We start from the raw sequence: 17,512 nt of genomic DNA on the forward strand, positions 1-17,512 counted from the left end.
TAAAAAAATAAATAAAAATAAAAAATTGGAATCATTCCTCACATCCATTTTTGTTTTCTGCTTTTTAAAAAAATTACTTATATCATGAGATTCCCTCTCTGACACTAAAGCTGTTTGGAATGGACTCTAAAGGCAATGAGCAGCCATTGAAGATTTTTAAGCAATGGTTGACATTGACCCACTGGCTTATGAGCCATGTTGATCTCATTCTGGCCCATATTCTCTACATTACCCATAAAGACTGCATCACACAAATATTTCCACATCTCCTCCCATCCCGCCCTTAGAGAATCATGTTGTAGCTACTACAGTTTTTATTTTGAAGATGATTGGGTATGACTCTTTTGTTGAGCCTGCTCATGTTGCTCGGTTGTCCAAAGTAGTTGCAGTCGAGTGATGCGTCCGCTCCCTTTCCCCCCGGGGCTGGGGCTGCTACCTCATCCCGAAAAGATGTGTTGCTTCATGATATCAGCTTACAGCAAACCATGCACAGATAACTTTTCAAACATTTCATTGTAATACTTCCACGCTTAAATCACCAAAATGGCTTTGGAAAATATGCAATCTCTTCAAATTACATTCTCTTTTAACTCAGAATTCCCAATATAATAGGGCAGTCTGTATACTTAAGACACTTGAAAATGGGTGCATAAAAATGGCCTCAATTTACAGAATTCTTAATTTTTTTTTAAAACAGTACAGGGGAGTTCCTGTCGTGGCGCAGTGGTTAACGAATCTGACTAGGAACCATGAGGTTGCGGGTTCGGTCCCTGCCCTTGCTCAGTGGGTTAACGATCCGGCGTTGCCGTAAGCTGTGGTGTAGGTTGCAGACGCGGCTCGGATCCCGCGTTGCTGTGGCTCTGGTGTAGGCTGGTGGCTACAGCTCCGATTAGACCCCTAGCCTGGGAACCTCCATATGCCGCGGGAGTGGCCCAAGAAATAGCAACAACAACAACAACAACAAAAGACAAAAACAAAAAACAAAAAAAAACAGTACAGGATTGTAAATGCAACAAGTGATGAAGATTATTTATACACTATGCCTTTTTACTTGTATGATAAATAATATAATTGGGTATGGAAGGGACTGAGAGGTTGTTTTAATTTCTTTTTTTTTTTTAATCTTTTTGCCATTTTTTGGGCTGCTCCCGTGGCATATGGAGGTTCCCAGGCTAGGGGTCGAATCGGAGCTGTAGCTGCCTGCCTACGCCAGAGCCACAGCAACGCGGGATCCGAGCCGCGTCTGCAACCTACATCACAGCTCACGGCAATGCTGGATCCTTAACCCACTGAGCAAGGGCAGGGACCGAACCCGCAACCTCATGGTTCCTAGTCGGATTCGTTAACCACTGAGCCAGGACGGGAACTCCCCTGTTTTAATTTCTTAAGACTCTCTTGACAAAGTATCACCAACTGGGTGGTGGAAAATAAATTTATTCTCCCACAGTTCTGAAGGCTAGAAGTACAAAATTAAGGTGTCGGCAAAACCTTGGCGTTCCTGCTGTAACGCAGCAGGTTAGGGATCTGGTTGTGGTGTAGGTCACAGCTGTGGCTCGGATTCAATCCCTGACTCAGGAACTTCCATATGCAGCAAGTGAGGCTGGAGGAAAAAAAAAAAAAGGCAAAGACCATACTTTCTCTGACACTCTGGGTGGAATCCTTCCTTGCCTTTTCCTAGCTTCTGGTGCGGCCAACAATCCTTGGTATTCCTTGACTTGAGGCTACACACTCCAATCTCTGCCTTTGTCATCACGGGGCATTATTTCTGCGTGTCTCTGACTTAAAACAGCATTTTCCTCTTCTTTAAGGATACTAGTTATATTGAATCATTGAATCAGGATCCACCCTAATGGCTCATCTTTTTTTTTTTTTTTTTCTTTTTTTCTTTTTAGGGCCACATGTGCAGCATGTGGAAGTTCCAGGCTAGGGGTCGAAATGGAGCTGCAGCTGCTGGCCTATTTCACAGCCACAGCAACACCAGAACTGAGCTGTGTCTATGACCTACACCACAGCTCATGGCAATGCCAGATCCTTAACCCTCTGAGCGAGGCCAGGGATTGAACCTGCATCCTCATGGATCCTAGAAGGGCTCATTACCACTGAGCCACAAGGGGAACTTCCTGGCTCATCTTAATTTGATTACATCTTCAAAGACCCTATTTTCACATAAGATGACATTCACAGGTATAGGGGGTGGAGTTTAGGATTGCAACATATCTTTTGGGGGCACAAAATTCATCCTATAACTGAGGTCATCTAGTCCATCTCTTTACTGGACATATGAATCTGTTCTATACGATACGTCCAATCTTAAGACTTAGGCACAAAATATGATTGTCAATTTAAGTTGAAACCAGGGAGAGGGAATAGGGACCGAAAGAGGGTCCTGGCACAGAATCTTCCTACACTCACTAGGGTGAGATGGTTGCTATTGAACTGACCTAACTATAGAAACTGGTTGCAGAGGAGTTCCTGTCGTGGCTCAGCAGAAACGCACCTGACTAGCATCCATGAGGACCGCAGGTTCCATCCCTGGCCTTGCTCAGTGGGTTAAGGATCCAGCCTTGCCGTGAGCTGTGGTGCAGGTCACAGATGTGGATCGAATCCCGCGTTGCTGTGGCTCTGGTGTAAGCTGGTGGCTACAGCTCCGTTCCGACCCTTAGCCTGGGAATCTCCATATGCAGCGGGTGGAGCCCTAAAAAGACAAAAAAATAAAAAATAAAATTGGTTGCAGAACTGGGTGGGCAGGGTAAGGTCTAAAGAGTGGTACAGGGAATGTCTGGCGCTGGGCAGAGCACAGAGCCCACTGGTGGGGCATCCAGCTGGCTGGCGGCGAACATTCTGGAGGTAGATGTGGGCTGGCCATCATCCTCTAGATCACCACTGTTCCTTCAATGGAAGCAGAAAGTGAGTCACACTTGTAGTTTCAGATTTTCCAGTAGTTATATTAGAAAAAGCAACGGGAAAATTTAGACTTTATTTAATCCCATATATCCATAACAGTATCATTTCAATGTCATTAATATAAAAACTATTAAGATATTTTGCCTTCTCCCCCCAACATGAAGTCTTTAAAATCCAGTGTGCATTTTATTTTATTTTTTCCACTTACAAAAATTTTTTTTTGGCCCCCACTCACAGCATGTGCACGTTCCCAGGTCAGGGGTCAGACTTGCGCCACAGCAGTGACACCACCAGATCCTGAACCCGCTGAGCCACTGGAGAACACCAACGTGCATTTTGTATTTGCAGCACATCCCTAAGCCTATTTCGTGAGCATGACAGCCACACGTATTAAAATACACGGGATTCTAGAAATGCTGCTCTTAGGTGGTAGGATCCAAGCCACAGGCTGGGATGCAAGTGAGACTCAGTTCTGGGTGAGGACACAGGCAGGAGCAAGGCAGACTCTAAGGGTGTCTGGGGGAGAGGGTAGGAGAGCCCGAAGAGGAAAAGGTGCTCCAAATGGAGACAAAGTGAACGAGAGGGAGAGGGATCCCCTTAATGTGCTTAAGTAAGGGGTGCGGTGGTTATTGCCCACAGTGAGATCCCTTGGAAATGACTTGTAAGAAGTATTCCTGGGCCAGGAGTACTAGCAGGAAATTAGTCAGACAATCACTCTCTTTGTTTCCCTTTTTGGTGTTATGAAGCCTCATATCTCCACTTCTTTTTGCCTGTTTTCTTAGTCTCTTTCTACACACTCATTTCCTCCTTTTTGTATCTAATTGAACCTTAAAATAGCTTCCTCAGCTGCTAACTCTAGGACTTCTTGACTTAGCTCCCCACCACGAACTCAGTTTCCCTGTGTCTCACTGCATGTTCCAAGGAGAGAAAGTCTGATCAGCCAGTAGGTCAGCCATTCCTCCTTGGCTCAGCTGACCGAGGCCAAGGTGACCTCGTACAATCGGGGCCAGCGAGGCTCATCCTTAGTCTAATGCACTGGTTCTCAAAGTGGGTTCTCTCCACCTGCAGCATTTGGAATATTAATTCCGGGATCCCACCCCAACCGGCTGAATCAGTATCTCTGTGGATGGAGCCTAGGATACTGTGTTAGAGCCACGTGTAAGGGCAGATTCCCTCAAAAGAGGATGGGAATAAGCACTACCATCTTGGTACACCAAGGTGCACCTAGAAATACCCCTAGAAGGCAAAAGCCAAGGTGAATAGCATGGGGGAGCCCAGATCTAGAGAGACACTTGTCCTGGATGTGACCTTAGCTTCCACCTTGGGGTCCAGGTCTGCTGGGAGCGGGTCAGGAAGGGGTCACAGAGACCAGCTCGGACTGTGACTTAATCCTAAATCATATGTGAGGGTTTTTAGTGAACCTAACTTTGAGGACCTGGGTTAGGCAGAGGGGGAAGAAATGAGTGGATTTGGGTCAGCGTCAGTTGGATAAGAGCAAGTATGCAGGGCCTCTCCTGGGCTGCTTCATCTGTGACAAGCTGATCTGGAGGAAGCTAGAACTAAATAGTACATGAAGTAATTTTTAAACATTAAAGAAAGTTGAAATGTTAAGCAGTGGTAGAAACTGCTGAGTGCCTGATGTTTGGTTTTTCCATGGCACATAAACTGCATTAACTGTGAAATTTACACTACAAAAATAGCTTCACAGGGGTACCGTTATTAACATAACCTTACCTCAGACACATTTTTTATTACTGGAGACAACTCTCCAATGTACAAAACATACTAATGGCTGGAGCAGAAGAAAAATACCAACTACAGATGGTAAGCATTTTCTTGCAAACTCACATCAAATTTAACATGAGCCTTGGAACACAGAAACATATTTAAACAAAGGGTTTTCATTATTCTTAGAACCCTGTGTAGATTTTCACCTCTGTTCTAGAACACCATCATAAAGAGCACAACCTTAAGTGATTAAAATAAAGTCCTGGAAAAGCTTAAATCTTTTGCTCAAAAATGCCATTTAATGAGTTATTGTTACAGCACTTTCGTTGGAAGATTCTATTAGGTGGCATTTATGGAAAAAGACATATTTCACTGGTATGAAATAGGTGGAGTTGGTATACTTGAGACAGATGCCTACAACAATGATTCAGTAAAAGGTGCACAATACCCCTGAGAGCAAATTTGAGTCTTGAGGGAATACAAAGGCTTTGAAAAGATTTTCTGCAATTCCCATACCCATTAAAGACATATGCAGGTACAATTTACATTAGAAGTAGATTTCTTTTTTCCTTTTTTTTTTTTGGCCACGTCTGAAGCATGCAGAAGTTTCTCTGCCGGGGATTGAACCTAAGTCACAGCAATGGCAACACTGGATCTTTAACCGCTAGGCCACCAAGGAACTCCAGAAGTAGATTTCTATTTTAGGAAGCAGAAAAAGAGTGAATTCCTTAAAAATTGTTATTCCTCCTTTCTTTTCTTAAAAAATATGTCTAAAAGTGTTGCCATGATAAAACGATGCAATGCACCTAATGCTGAAATTTAATCTAATGAAAGTTTAGCTCTCTTTAATGGTATGAATGGGTTTAAAGTATTATTGGTATCATGTGAATCTTTTTTTCCTTTTGACCCCCACACCCGCAGGATATGTAAATTCCCCCATTCAGGGATTGAATCCAAGCCACAGCTCTGGCAAAACAGGATCCTTTAACTCATTGTGCTGGGCTGGGTAGTAAACCCCTGCCTCCACAATAACCTGAGCTGCTGCCCTTGGTTTTTTAATCCACTGCACCACAGTGGGAATTCCTTAAACAATAAGAGTTAAACTTACATGAAGGCAAGCCTAAACAGAGTTGTCTTCTGCATATCAAGCCTGTGTACATTTTTTCTGAACTGTCACATATTTGAATGTTTAGCTTTAAACTTGACAAAAAGGAAGGACCTGTTGTAAACACAGGGAACTATTCTCAACATTTTGTAATAACCTATAAGGGAAAAGAATCTGAAAAAAATAAATCATATATGTATGTAAAACTGAATCACTTTGCGGTACACCTGAAACTAACACAACATTGTAAATGAACTGTATTTCAATTTAAAACAGAGAACAAAGAGTTCCCATCGTGGTGCAGTGGTTAACGAATCCGACTAGAAACCACGGGGTTGTAGGTTTGATCCCTGGCCTTTCTCAGTGGGTTAAAGATCCGGCATTGCCGTGAGCTGTGTGGTGTGGGTCGCAGACGAGGCTTGGGTCCTGTTGCTGTGGCTCTGGCGTAGGCCAGTGGCTACAGCTCCGATTCGACCCCTAGCCTGGGAACCTCCATATGCATTGGGAGTGGCTCAAGAAAGTGCAAAAAGACAAAAAAAAAAAAAAAAAAAAAAGTAAATAGATAAAAAATAAAAAAATAAGCTCCACAACAGTCAATCTCCACAGCTCCTGCATTATATTGTAAAATTCTAACTTCTATTACCTAATACAAGGCTACAAATTTTGCTGGTGGGTGGTTGGGAACAAAGTGTGTGCCATTAAAATGAGGCAAATGTGTATGTATACTTCAGTTTGCTAAGTTTTGTTGCCATTATCCACCCAGTCTTTTAAATTGTGATAGCAGCTATTGTTGAAATTGATTACTGTATTTTCAGAGCCTCTGTAGCACAAAGAAGCATTTCTAAAGGATCGTGTTCACTAGTTTACACGTAGTAAGCACTCAGTATTTGTTGAATGAATTTCTAGCACTGTACCTTGAATTTCTAGTCTGTCTTATAGAACTTTATATAATTTTGGATCGCTTTAATTGAGGACTGTATCCAGATTGAGGAGATGTTCCTGGGGGCAACCTCATCTGGAGAATAAAATGACAGTACTGATGACTTTTTAAAAAGACTGACATTGAATTAGGATTAAAACATGCTAGACCGTATTAAACATTTAAAATTGCAGTGGAAGGGAGTTCCCATTGTAGCTCAGTGGGTTACAAACGCCACTAGTATCCATGAGTATACAGGTTGATCCCTGACCTTCCTCAGTGGGTTAGGGATCTGGCGTTGCGGTGAGCCGTGGTGTAGGTCACAGGCTGGTTGGGATCCCCACGTTGCTGTGGTTGTGGTGTAGGCCAGCAGCTCATCTCCCATTTGACCCCTAGCCTGGGAACTTCCACATGCCACAGGTGCATCCTTAAATAGTGAAGGGGGAAAAAAAAAAAAAAGCAATAGTGGCAGCCTACAAAGGACAAAAAAAAAAAAAAAAAAATCCCCCATGGGTACTTTTGCATGAATACATACTTTTTATTCTGTTTTTAAACTTTGATTATTTGTAAACTCTTCCATATTATATGATCTTCTTAATTGCCACTTAAATGGCAGCATTAAAGCCCATGAATTTTATGTGATTTACCATTAGGCTGTTAGCTCATCTATCTTTTGTTTTGTTTTTGTCTTTTTAGGGCCACACCTGAGGCATATGGAGGTTCCCAGGCTAGAGGTCTAATCAGAGCTGTTGCTGCTGGCCTAAGCCAGAGCCACAGCAACCCCAGATTCGAGCCATGTCTGCGACCTACACCATAGCTCGCCACAAAGCCGGATACTTAACCCACTGAGCGAGGCCAGGGATCGACCCCACAACCTCATGGTTCCTAGTGGGATTCGCTTCCACTGTGCCACAACGGGAATTCCTACCTTCTGTTATTAACCGAACTTTGCAAAGAACATCTTCTGTACTATGTATGATATGTCAAGAATAACTTCCTAAGAGTGTAATTACATGGTCAAAGGGTAAGGTACACTTTTTTATTTCAGTTTTTATTTTCTCCTTCTGAGATAACGAAATACAGTTCTGCAGAAAAGCTTTCCATACATTGTTCTCCAAGGCTTATCTTGTTAATAACCCCTTTAAGGCATTATCATCCTCCTATCCTTGCACTACAGCTGAAAAAAGAGCCCAAGTAGGCTGGTAACCTGATCTCATTCACCAGGTGAGTCCTGAATGAAGGTGGCACCTATGGTATCAGTTGCAAAACACCCCTGGGGATTTGCTGGAACCCTCGGTGTGTCTCTTCCCTCACCCTAGCGACGTTCAACCCAGAGGGCTGCGGATTTAGTTCTAACTTTGCTCGCCCCAGCCTCACAGAGCCCCTTGCACGCAGTGGGCGTCTTATAAAAGCAGTCTGCATTGCACGGACAAAAGCTCTCTCTATTAAGTGGGCCAAACGCTAAGGCCCTCCTGGCGGCACAGAGCTCCGCGCCAACACCCTGCTCCTTTGTCTACTCCTTCCTCAAGTTCTGCGTGGCATCTTCTGCAACCAAGCACACCGGCCCGGACCGCCGCGCCCAGGCCGACACCGGGCCTGGCGCCCCGGCGCCCCGGGCACCCGGCGCGCGCCCGCACAGGCCCCGCCCACCGGCCCCGCCCTGCCCCGCTGGCCCCGCCTCTCGTCTCCTCCTCTCCTCCCCCCCCACCCCCCCGAGCAGACGAGTGGCGGCGGCGGCCCCAGGACCGGGTTCCCTCAGACAAGAGGGCGGGTGGAGGAGGAAGCGGCCGAGCCCTGAGTCCCGCTCCGGCGCCGCCGAGCACCGCCCGCCTCAGCCCATCAGCCCCGTCGGCTCCTGGGCCTCGCGGAGCCGAGAGGAGGGAAAGGCGGAGGCGGTTGCGTGGAGGCGGCGGGGTGCGGGCGGAGGCGGCGCGGCCGGCCGCGGCTACCGCTTTGTTGTGCGGCCCGGGCGGAGGAAGGAGAAGTGGGAGGAGGGGGGAGCTCGGCGTCCCGCTCCCTCCGCGGCTCATGGCGACGACGCTCGGCACATCCGGGACCCTCCGGCCGTGGCGGCCGCGGCGCCGGCTGCTCGGGCCCCAGCCCCGGCCGCTGTGGTGACTGCGCCGCGCCTCGCCGTCGCCCCCGCCCCGCCCGCCGGCTCCGGGCCCCGCGTCGGGGCCGTAGCCCCGCCGCCGCCGCCCCCGCCGCCGGGGACATGTCTAACCCCGGGGGCCGGAGGAACGGGCCCGTCAAGCTGCGCCTGACAGGTGAGGGGGTTGGGCGGGCGGCGGGAGCCGGGCTGGGGCACCGGTGGGGTGAGCAAGCTGGCGGGGGGTGCCTGTGGCCTTGAGAGGGGCCAGGGTCGCGATCAACGGTGAGTTGGGGGTCGGGGACGTGAAAGGCCTAGTTCAGGAGAGTAATTGCAAAACCACTCTCCCTTGTTTGGAAATTCTTAAAAAAGCCACGGGTGACTCGGGGGTCTTTTGTTGGGGGGGGGGGGTGTCCCGGATTGGAATTCCGGGAGGTTTTGAGGTCGAAAAGCCGTGGCGGAGAAGCTCGACTCTCTCCCGGGGCCTCGGGGAGCAGCCCCCGGGCTCCTGCCCAGCTGGGGTCGTCGAGAGGATGAGGAGCTCCTGCGGCGGGGATTATTGAATCCGGCTGCTGGCTGCGCGCAGTAAACACTCCTTAAAGATGGAGCGCTTAACGGGAGGGTGTGTGTGTGTGTTCCCTGGTTGTTAACTTGTTGGCCCACTTATGCCCGCCTGCAAAACCTTTCCTCTCTGCTGCCAGCGGCGGCAGCCGGTGCCACACACCTGAGACGCACGACTTTGAAAGGGAAGGAGACTGAGGTTGACTTTTCCGGTGTGTCTGCCTGATCCGACGACTCGGGCGCATTGTACACTCTGTGTTTTGGAAGTGTTTGATTGTAGGGTAGCATGCTTGGGGTTGTTCCTTGTAGGCCGCAGAACTTGTGTTTCACTTCTAGCTCTAGACCTGCTTTAAAAACACATTTTGCGGGTTGGGGGGGATACATTTCTATATACGTGCTCATATAAACTTCAGCGAAGCAAAGTTTTTCTCGTTCCCAACTCTGCACCCCTTTCCTTTCTAAATGGAAAAGAATGGAAGGGTTGCTAGATAGCAGGCTTTTCTTACGAAGTGTTTATGATTCCAAGGGTATTAAATCTTTAACATTACAGGTACGTTTTGCTTACAGTGCTATTTTTTTTTATATTCTTACATGGTCATGTTACCCCATTTTAAGGAAAAATTGTTTTGGCTTTGAAAAGAGTAGAGACCAGTGTATTTATTCCTAGTTTCAACATTCACTGTTAATAAATTACCCGCGTTGATATTCGGATTTGTCATGAGAAAAATGGCTTTCTTTAGAGAATCTGTGTGTACGTGTGTGGGGGTGTGTGTAAGAATAAACTAATTATGTTCGCCTACAGTAGACTTTGAGATTTATATGGACTAATTTTGTAATTGAGTGCTTGTGTGTCACATCCCAGTCCACTGGCTGAACTTTGAAGATAAAAACGTGCAGCTGAATTAGGTATTTGAAAATTTAGCCTTGACTGTATGTTGGCTGCAATTTTTAAAATACATTACTTTCATGACAGTTTTGCTTTCCCTAGGGAAAACCCACAAAAAATTATTAACTGAGTGGTTCTTAATGGAAAACCTGGGTTGCGGGATGCCTGTCCCCTTCATTTCCCCCATTCAGTTTCCTTATTTTCCTATGAGTCAATGGAAACCTTTATAAGGGATCTTTGTTGCTTTAGAGTTTATCTACTGCTGTTCCTCCCTGGAGTTAGTCTTGTGCCCGTGATCATGGAAAGAACCTGTGATTCCAGGTGTGCCAAAAGCATCAAATAGGCTGGTGGCCATTTAATTCCTTCTAGGCTATATTCACAATAGAAAATGAGGGAGAAAATGAGGATTTCGATTTTCTGCAAATAAAATGAGTTTCAGGTTTTTAGTGTGACTTAATCTTAAAGTGTTTTTCTGTGGTTTCCTTACTGCATATGATACATTATAAAAAGTCATGAGTAAAGTTAGGATAAAGATTACACTTATTTTTTGGAGGGAGGTGGAATACTGGGCTAATTTATAGAGTGATTTTGTATTTTTAGATTTTTCTGAGGAATTTTTAATACACTGTATCCCCTTAATTGCAAAAACAGTTGGAGATACTGTCAGTTTCTTAAAATCGTTTTGTTTTGAATTTGTCTCAGTCATATGTCATATTTTAAGAGAAAACCATTCAAATATTAAAAACATTGTCCTCTCCCTTTTGGTTACACATGGTAGATTCTCTTCTGTTTTGCCAGGAAAGTTAACGTGTATTTTTTCATTTTTGTTCATTTACAAATTAGATGGTATAGATTTTAACAAATAGATTTCAAGAGCTGGATTCAATTAGCAGCTTTTTAGGACATAAACATTAAAGAGTTAGATGGAAAAGATTGTTTTGACTGACTGGATAAATGACAGGGCTGTGTTTGATGTGCGTCCAGGAATTGGTCTGGAGCTGGTGCCCAACTTTTCAGTCCGTCTTGAGAAGCCAAATAAAATATTTAACCTAGGCCTCATTTTGTTTTTAAAAAAAAAAAAAAAAAGGTTGATTCTTTGTTAAGACTTTAAGAAATGTTTGGCATACCTTTAGACTAAGTGTTTAACAGTTCATTTAGATCCGGGTTCCATAATAGAGGAAAATTACTTAAAAAAAAAAGTGGATTCCATACTGAATTTTTATTTGGTTTACAATACACGTGGTCTGTAAGGTGATTTTAAATTGTTCTTTGCTTTAAGTTAATACCATGCTAGTATTTTAAATTTATAGTGCCTTTAATTCCAAGGTGCTTTATGAATTGTAGTTACTCAATTATATCCTTAATGTAGAGGTGCCCTTTTACTGAAAGGTGTAAACAGTTCTTGCATAGTATCTGTCTGTCTCTCTCTCACACGCACTCTCACATACACACAAACAGAAGAAATATTTGAACCATGAGCTCTCTGCCCACAACAGATATTAGACTTTGCCACGTATTATTTGTAAGACCACAGTCATCTAGCGAATTGTTTGGTGTTTTTTGATGAAAAGAAGGCAGGGCTAATTTAATCCCAAATTTGAGATTCCTCAGGTCATTGGTAGTTAAAATCTGACTTGGTCCATCAAGCTATTTTCTTTTTTATGACACAATAACACTTGATCATTAAAATGGGCTGTAAGGTAAAACTATCAATTTCAACTAGTATTTGTGGAGCAAATTGATTATAAAATGTGAAGTTTGTGTACAATTACTTATGATTAGGTTTTTCTTTGAATGATTTAGATAGAAGATACTCTTTGATTATGTTAAAAAATTTTGGGCATTTTTTATATTATCATTGCTTTTGAAAACCAAATGCTGGAAAAAGCAGTTTAGTATAATTGCTAATTTTTAAGATTCTTAGATACGGAGAAATAAGATTACTTTTCCAGAACATTTATTGCAGTTCTTTTTGTAATTTAAATGTTTTTGTTATGCTGCTCCTCATGTTACTAATTTATAAAATCCCCGGTAGTAATGAGGTTAACCTTGTCTATAGCTACAGGAAAATTAAAGGTCTCATGGTAGATATGCTCGTATCTTAGTATTGTTTACTGTGTATTTTATTGATTGAACGCTTCGAAAATTACAAATTGATTATATTTCCGAGGTTTCTAAGTAGGAATAGGCCTGCATATCATAATAACTTGTTTTAGGTGTGTTAGTGATTTGAATGTCCCCAATTCATTTTATTTTACTGGTTTCTGAGGAGGAAGCTCAGCTCTTTTCTCTTAAGTTTATGTCTTCTCGTCTAAGCTTCAGGCAGGCGGGCTGAACCTGCTTAGGTTCTTCATGTAGTTTGGTTTTCATTGGTGAGTAAAGAGTCTGTGTGTGTGTGTGTGTGTGTGTGTGTGTATGTGTTTCATAGTGGATTCTACTTTTTTCCTGTAGTTGGACTGTAACTGTTACAGCGTACTAACACGTCATTTATTTAGTATGCATTTTAGCATTTTTAGAATATAACTCAATTTTCAAGATAAATGAAGGTCCACAATTCGGTCATGTAAATTTTTTATTTTAGCCCTTTTGATGTCTTTTAAAGCTTTTGAGGGCTTTTAAAGATGTAATATGCCCTACTCCATTCGAATAGACCATACTTAACAGAACTTAATGTTTTATTTATGATTCAGTATCATTATGAATATAAGTTATTGTGTTCTTGTAATGCATACTGTGAGGATATCATCATGTGTGTATAGAGAACTGTTTGATTCTGGCTTATGGCGACATGTTTAACTCTCTTTTTACTGTTTTTTTTCCCCTCTGCCCTTGTTTTTGCTTACTGTTACTTTCTTTGTTCTAAGAACACAGAACCCTTGAAATATACTGTTGTAATCAGCATTTTCATGTGTCTGTATAATGGACATGTGTTGAATGCTTATTAAGTGCCAGACACTGTATTAAGTTTACATCTATTATTATTTCTAATTCTCATAATAGCTCCAAGAGGTAGGAGACACTCAGAGAGGTTAATTTAAGTACATGTCAGAGCTCAAGTTGTTTATCTAGAAAGCCTGTTACAAATCTCCTGTTATGACATTTTGTGTGGAAAATAAAACAATTTCATTTATTTGGAATTACCCTTGCCCCTTGAGATCCTTGCTCATCTTTTAAGGCTCAGCTCAAGATAACCCTTATCCATAGATCTTTCCTTGACTTGTGTTGACCTTTCCTCTCTGACTAAGAGGCTCTTCCTCTAGTTTTAGACCTAACTCACTGAATGGCATTTCTTGTCTATGCTGTAAGCTCCGTGAAAGCAGAATCCTGTTTTCAGCATGGATTAAGAGCTTTTTGGCATTTTATTGAATGAATGCTGGAAACATAAAAGTTATTTTACATAGTTTTTATACATGTTCTTTATGGCGAATGCACTGGGTGTGAGTGGCAAGAGATGAGACTGCAAACAGGGACCAACCCATTTAAGACTTTGTTATAAGTTGCCAAGAGGTTTGGTTGGGTGTTTTTTTTTTTTTGGCTGTGCTACAACATGCGGAAGGTCCCAGGCCAGGGATTGAACACGGGGCACAGCAGTGACCCAAGCCATAGCAGTGACAATGCCAGATCCTTAACTCAATGAGCCACCTGGGAACTCCTTGATTTTTGGGGGTGGGGGAGGGTGTCTTTTTTTTTTTTTTTTTTTTTAAGGGCATACTTGGCATATGGAGGTTCCCAGGCTAGGGGTCAAGTTGGAGCTGTAGCTGCAGCCTACGCCACAGCCATAGCAATGCCAGATCTGAGCTGGGTCTTTAATCCACAGCAACGCTGGATCTTTAACCCACTGATCGAGGCCAGGGATCGAACCTGCAACCTCATGGATACTAGTCAGATTCATTTCCACTGCACCACGACAGGAGCTCCTTATTTCTAGATTTTGTTATTAGAGATAATTGCTATAAACATCTTGGGGTAGATAATTTTTTTTTTTTTTTTTTTTGGCTGCACCCATGGCACATGGAAGTTACCAGGCCAGGGATTGAATCTGAGCCGCAGCTGAGACCCATGCCTCAGCTGTGGCAACACCAGATCCTTAACCCATTTTACCACAGTGGGAACTACCCTGACCCCCTTTTTAATTTTTTTTTATTTTATTTATTTATTTATTATTATTATTATTATTTTTTGTCTTTTTGCTATTTCTTTGGGCCACTCCCGTGTCATGTGGAGGTTCCCAGGCCAGGGGTCTAATTGGAGCTGTAGCTGCCGGCCTACTCCAGAGCCACAGCAACGCGGGATCCAAGCCACGTCTTCAACCTACACCACAGCTCACAGCAATGCCGGATCGTTAACCCACTGAGCAAGGGCAGGGACCGAACCCGCAACCTCATGGTTCCTAGTTGGATTCGTTAACCACTGCACCATGACGGGAACTCCGTGACCCCCTTTTTGAAAAGGATTGTTTTCTTAGGATGGTTCCATAGAGAGAGTGCTATTGCATTAAAGGATGTAGCTCTTTTTAGGGTTCTTGATTAATTTTTCCTCAAGTGGTCTCCCAAAAGAATTGTGCTTATTTAGAGCACATTGAATAAATGTGTCCCTTCTTACTATTCTATTGCAAGAATTGGCTTTTGTTTTTAAAGATGTTGGCTAACTTCATGGCATTTAATATTTAACATTATCTTGTGAAGTTGAGTATTTTCCTGTCTGCTTACTAATTATATTTCTCTTAATTTGTTTGGTCTTGTCCTAGTTATTGGTTAGGGCTTTTGTGTTTTTCTTATTGATCTACCTGATAATTAAAAATATATTAATCTGTCATCATATTTGTTACAGACATTTTCCCCAGTCTGTTTTTTAATTTTGGTTGTATTTGGACATGAAGAAACTTGTTACTTTAGGAGTCAAATCTGTCCAACTTTTCTTCCTTCCTTCCTTCTGTCCAGCTGTCTGTCTTGCCCATGGCATGCAAAAGTTCCTGGGCCAGAGACTGAACCTTTGCCACAGCTGTAACCAGAGCTATAGCAGTGACAATGCCGGATCCTTAACCTACTGAACCATGAGGGAGCACTTTGTTTTCGTGGGTTTTTGTTTTGTTTTGTTTTGTTTTTTGGCTGCACCTGAGGCATATGGAAATTCTCAGATCAGGGACTGACTGAATCCAAGCCACAGCTGCAACCTGTACCACAGCTGTGGCAATGTTAGATCCTTAACCCACTGCTGCAGACCAGGGATCAAACCCCCACCTCCATAGCAACTAAAGCTGGTGTAGAGACAATGCCTGACCTTTAATTCATTGCACCACAGCTGTTTTAGGGTTTTTAAAAATGATTTCGGAAGATATTTTCCCCTACATGATGAGATGACTGAATAGCAATTATTTATTAACCAGTTCTTCTTTTCCATAGTGATATAATATCATTTTAGTTATGTTACAAATTAGTTGAAATAATTATCTCTGTTCAGTGCCATACTCTTTTCTTTATTGTAGCTTTATAATTTAGTTTAATGTTCTCATTGTGCCAGAAATTTTTTTGCTATGTTTATTTACTTTTCCACATGAATATTGAAATTAATTTTTTTTATTTTTTAAATTTTATTGGAGGATAGTTGACTTACACTATTGTATTAGTTTTACGTGTACAGCAAAGTGAATCAGTTATATGTACACATATATCCATTCTTTTTTCCCAAATAGATTACTACAGACTACTGAGTAGATTTCCCTGTGCTTTGTTAATTATCTATTTTATATACTAAAATTAAGTTTAAAAAGAATTTCATTGAGGAGTTCCCTTTGTGGCTCAGTGGTTAATGAATCCGACTGGTATCCATGAGGATTCAGGTTTGATCCCTGGCCTTGCTCAGTGGGTTAAGGATCCAGCATTGCCATGGACTGTGGTGTAGGTGGCAGGTGTAGCTCCCATTCAACCTCTAGCCTGGGAACCTCCATATGCTTCGGGTGCAGCCCTAAAAAGACTAAAGACAAAAAAAAAAATTTTTTTAAATTGAGATTGTAATGAGAATTGTATTACTTTGGGAAAAGGAGGTATTTAAGTATATTTAGTTTTCCTACCTAGGAACATGCTTTGTTTTTACGTTTATTCAAGTTGTCCATATCGTTCAGGATAATGTCATAGTTTTCTTCCTATGTTTTAATATAATTTCAGCTAACTTATATTTGTGGCATTTCCATTGTATTTTCTAATCTTAGTTATTGGCTTGTATTTAGGATTGTAGTCATATGTATTTTTGTTTGATTAGAGCAACTTTGCTGAACACTAAGCCTACTAATATTTCCCTAATGCTAGTTTTCCAGATAGAAGTATTTGGCATTTTTACAGTTGAATGTTAACATTAAAATTTTTAAATTTATTTTGGATTTTTCCTCTAATGTATAATTGAACAAAGTGAAGAATTTTGTTTGTTGTAGGATAACTTCTGAAGGCATTGACTGCTTTTTAAAAAATCACATTTGATATGAATTAAGTTTCAACATGTGTTTTTTTTTCAGTTTGGTAGTTTTGTTAGGTTGCTTACTAAAAATTGACAGCAGACATGAAACTTAATTTTTAAAATAAATCTTGATGATTCATTTTAGGTAGGAATTCCTACACAGATGATTGCCCAAATGGCTTTTCTTCTTTCTTCCCCAGTTTCCTTGTGCCCCTTCACAGCCAGTCTCCTCCCTTTCCCAGTCGTTGGCAAGCACTGATTGACTTTCTGTTGCTATAGTTTTGCCTTTTCTAGAATTTTAAGTAAATGGAATCACAGAATGTAGTCTTCTGGGTCAGTCTTCTTTCACTTAGTATATGTAGCGCTTTTGAGATCCATCCATATTGTATATCAGTTGTTTGTTCTTTCATTCCTAAGGAATATTGCATTGTACACACATATCCCATTTTGTTTATCCATTCACAAATAGCCGTAACAGTTTGGGACCTTTATGAATAAAGCCTCTATGAACATTTGGGTACACTTCTCTTTGTGAACATGTTTTTATTTCTCTTGGGCAAATGAGTAGGATTGTTGGGTCATAGTAAATTTTTTTAATATGCTGTGAGAAGTAAGGGTCAGGTTCTTTTTTTTTTTTAATGGATATCTGATTTTCCTAGCACCATTTGTTAAAATGCTTTTGTTTCCTCCTTTGGATTGTCTTGGTACCTTGGCTAAAAATCAGTTGACAGTATACATATTCTATTTTTATACTCCCTTCTGTTCATTTTACCTATAGTTCTATTCTTTATAAGTTTTTTTGCTGCACCTGTGGCATATGGAAATTCTCAGGCCAGGGACTGGACCCTCACCACAGCATTGACCCGAGCA

General features: G+C 42.2%; 1 protein-coding gene across 4 annotated transcripts in view; it reads left to right on the forward strand.

Moving 5' to 3' along the window:
• Window positions 1-8,374: 8,374 nt before the first annotated feature.
• Window positions 8,375-17,512, forward strand: part of SMURF2 (SMAD specific E3 ubiquitin protein ligase 2) — a 126,510-nt gene continuing 117,372 nt past the window's right edge. For all 4 annotated transcript variants that reach the window (XM_084984024.1, XM_084984025.1, XM_021066753.2 and 1 more), the window contains exon 1: window positions 8,375-8,923. Coding sequence is in view for 2 of the 4 variants with exons in the window: in XM_021066753.2 (XP_020922412.1) it covers window positions 8,872-8,923 (52 nt within the window). In the remaining 2 variants the exon portion in view is untranslated. The remainder of the gene's footprint in view (window positions 8,924-17,512) is intronic.

Source organism: Sus scrofa, chromosome 12 (genome assembly GCF_054392235.1).
Source record: "Sus scrofa isolate SSC_HxYL_T2T_F1_AM1 chromosome 12, Sscrofa_HxYL_maternal_Yorkshire_Landrace_v2.0, whole genome shotgun sequence".
NCBI lineage: Eukaryota > Metazoa > Chordata > Mammalia > Artiodactyla > Suidae > Sus > Sus scrofa.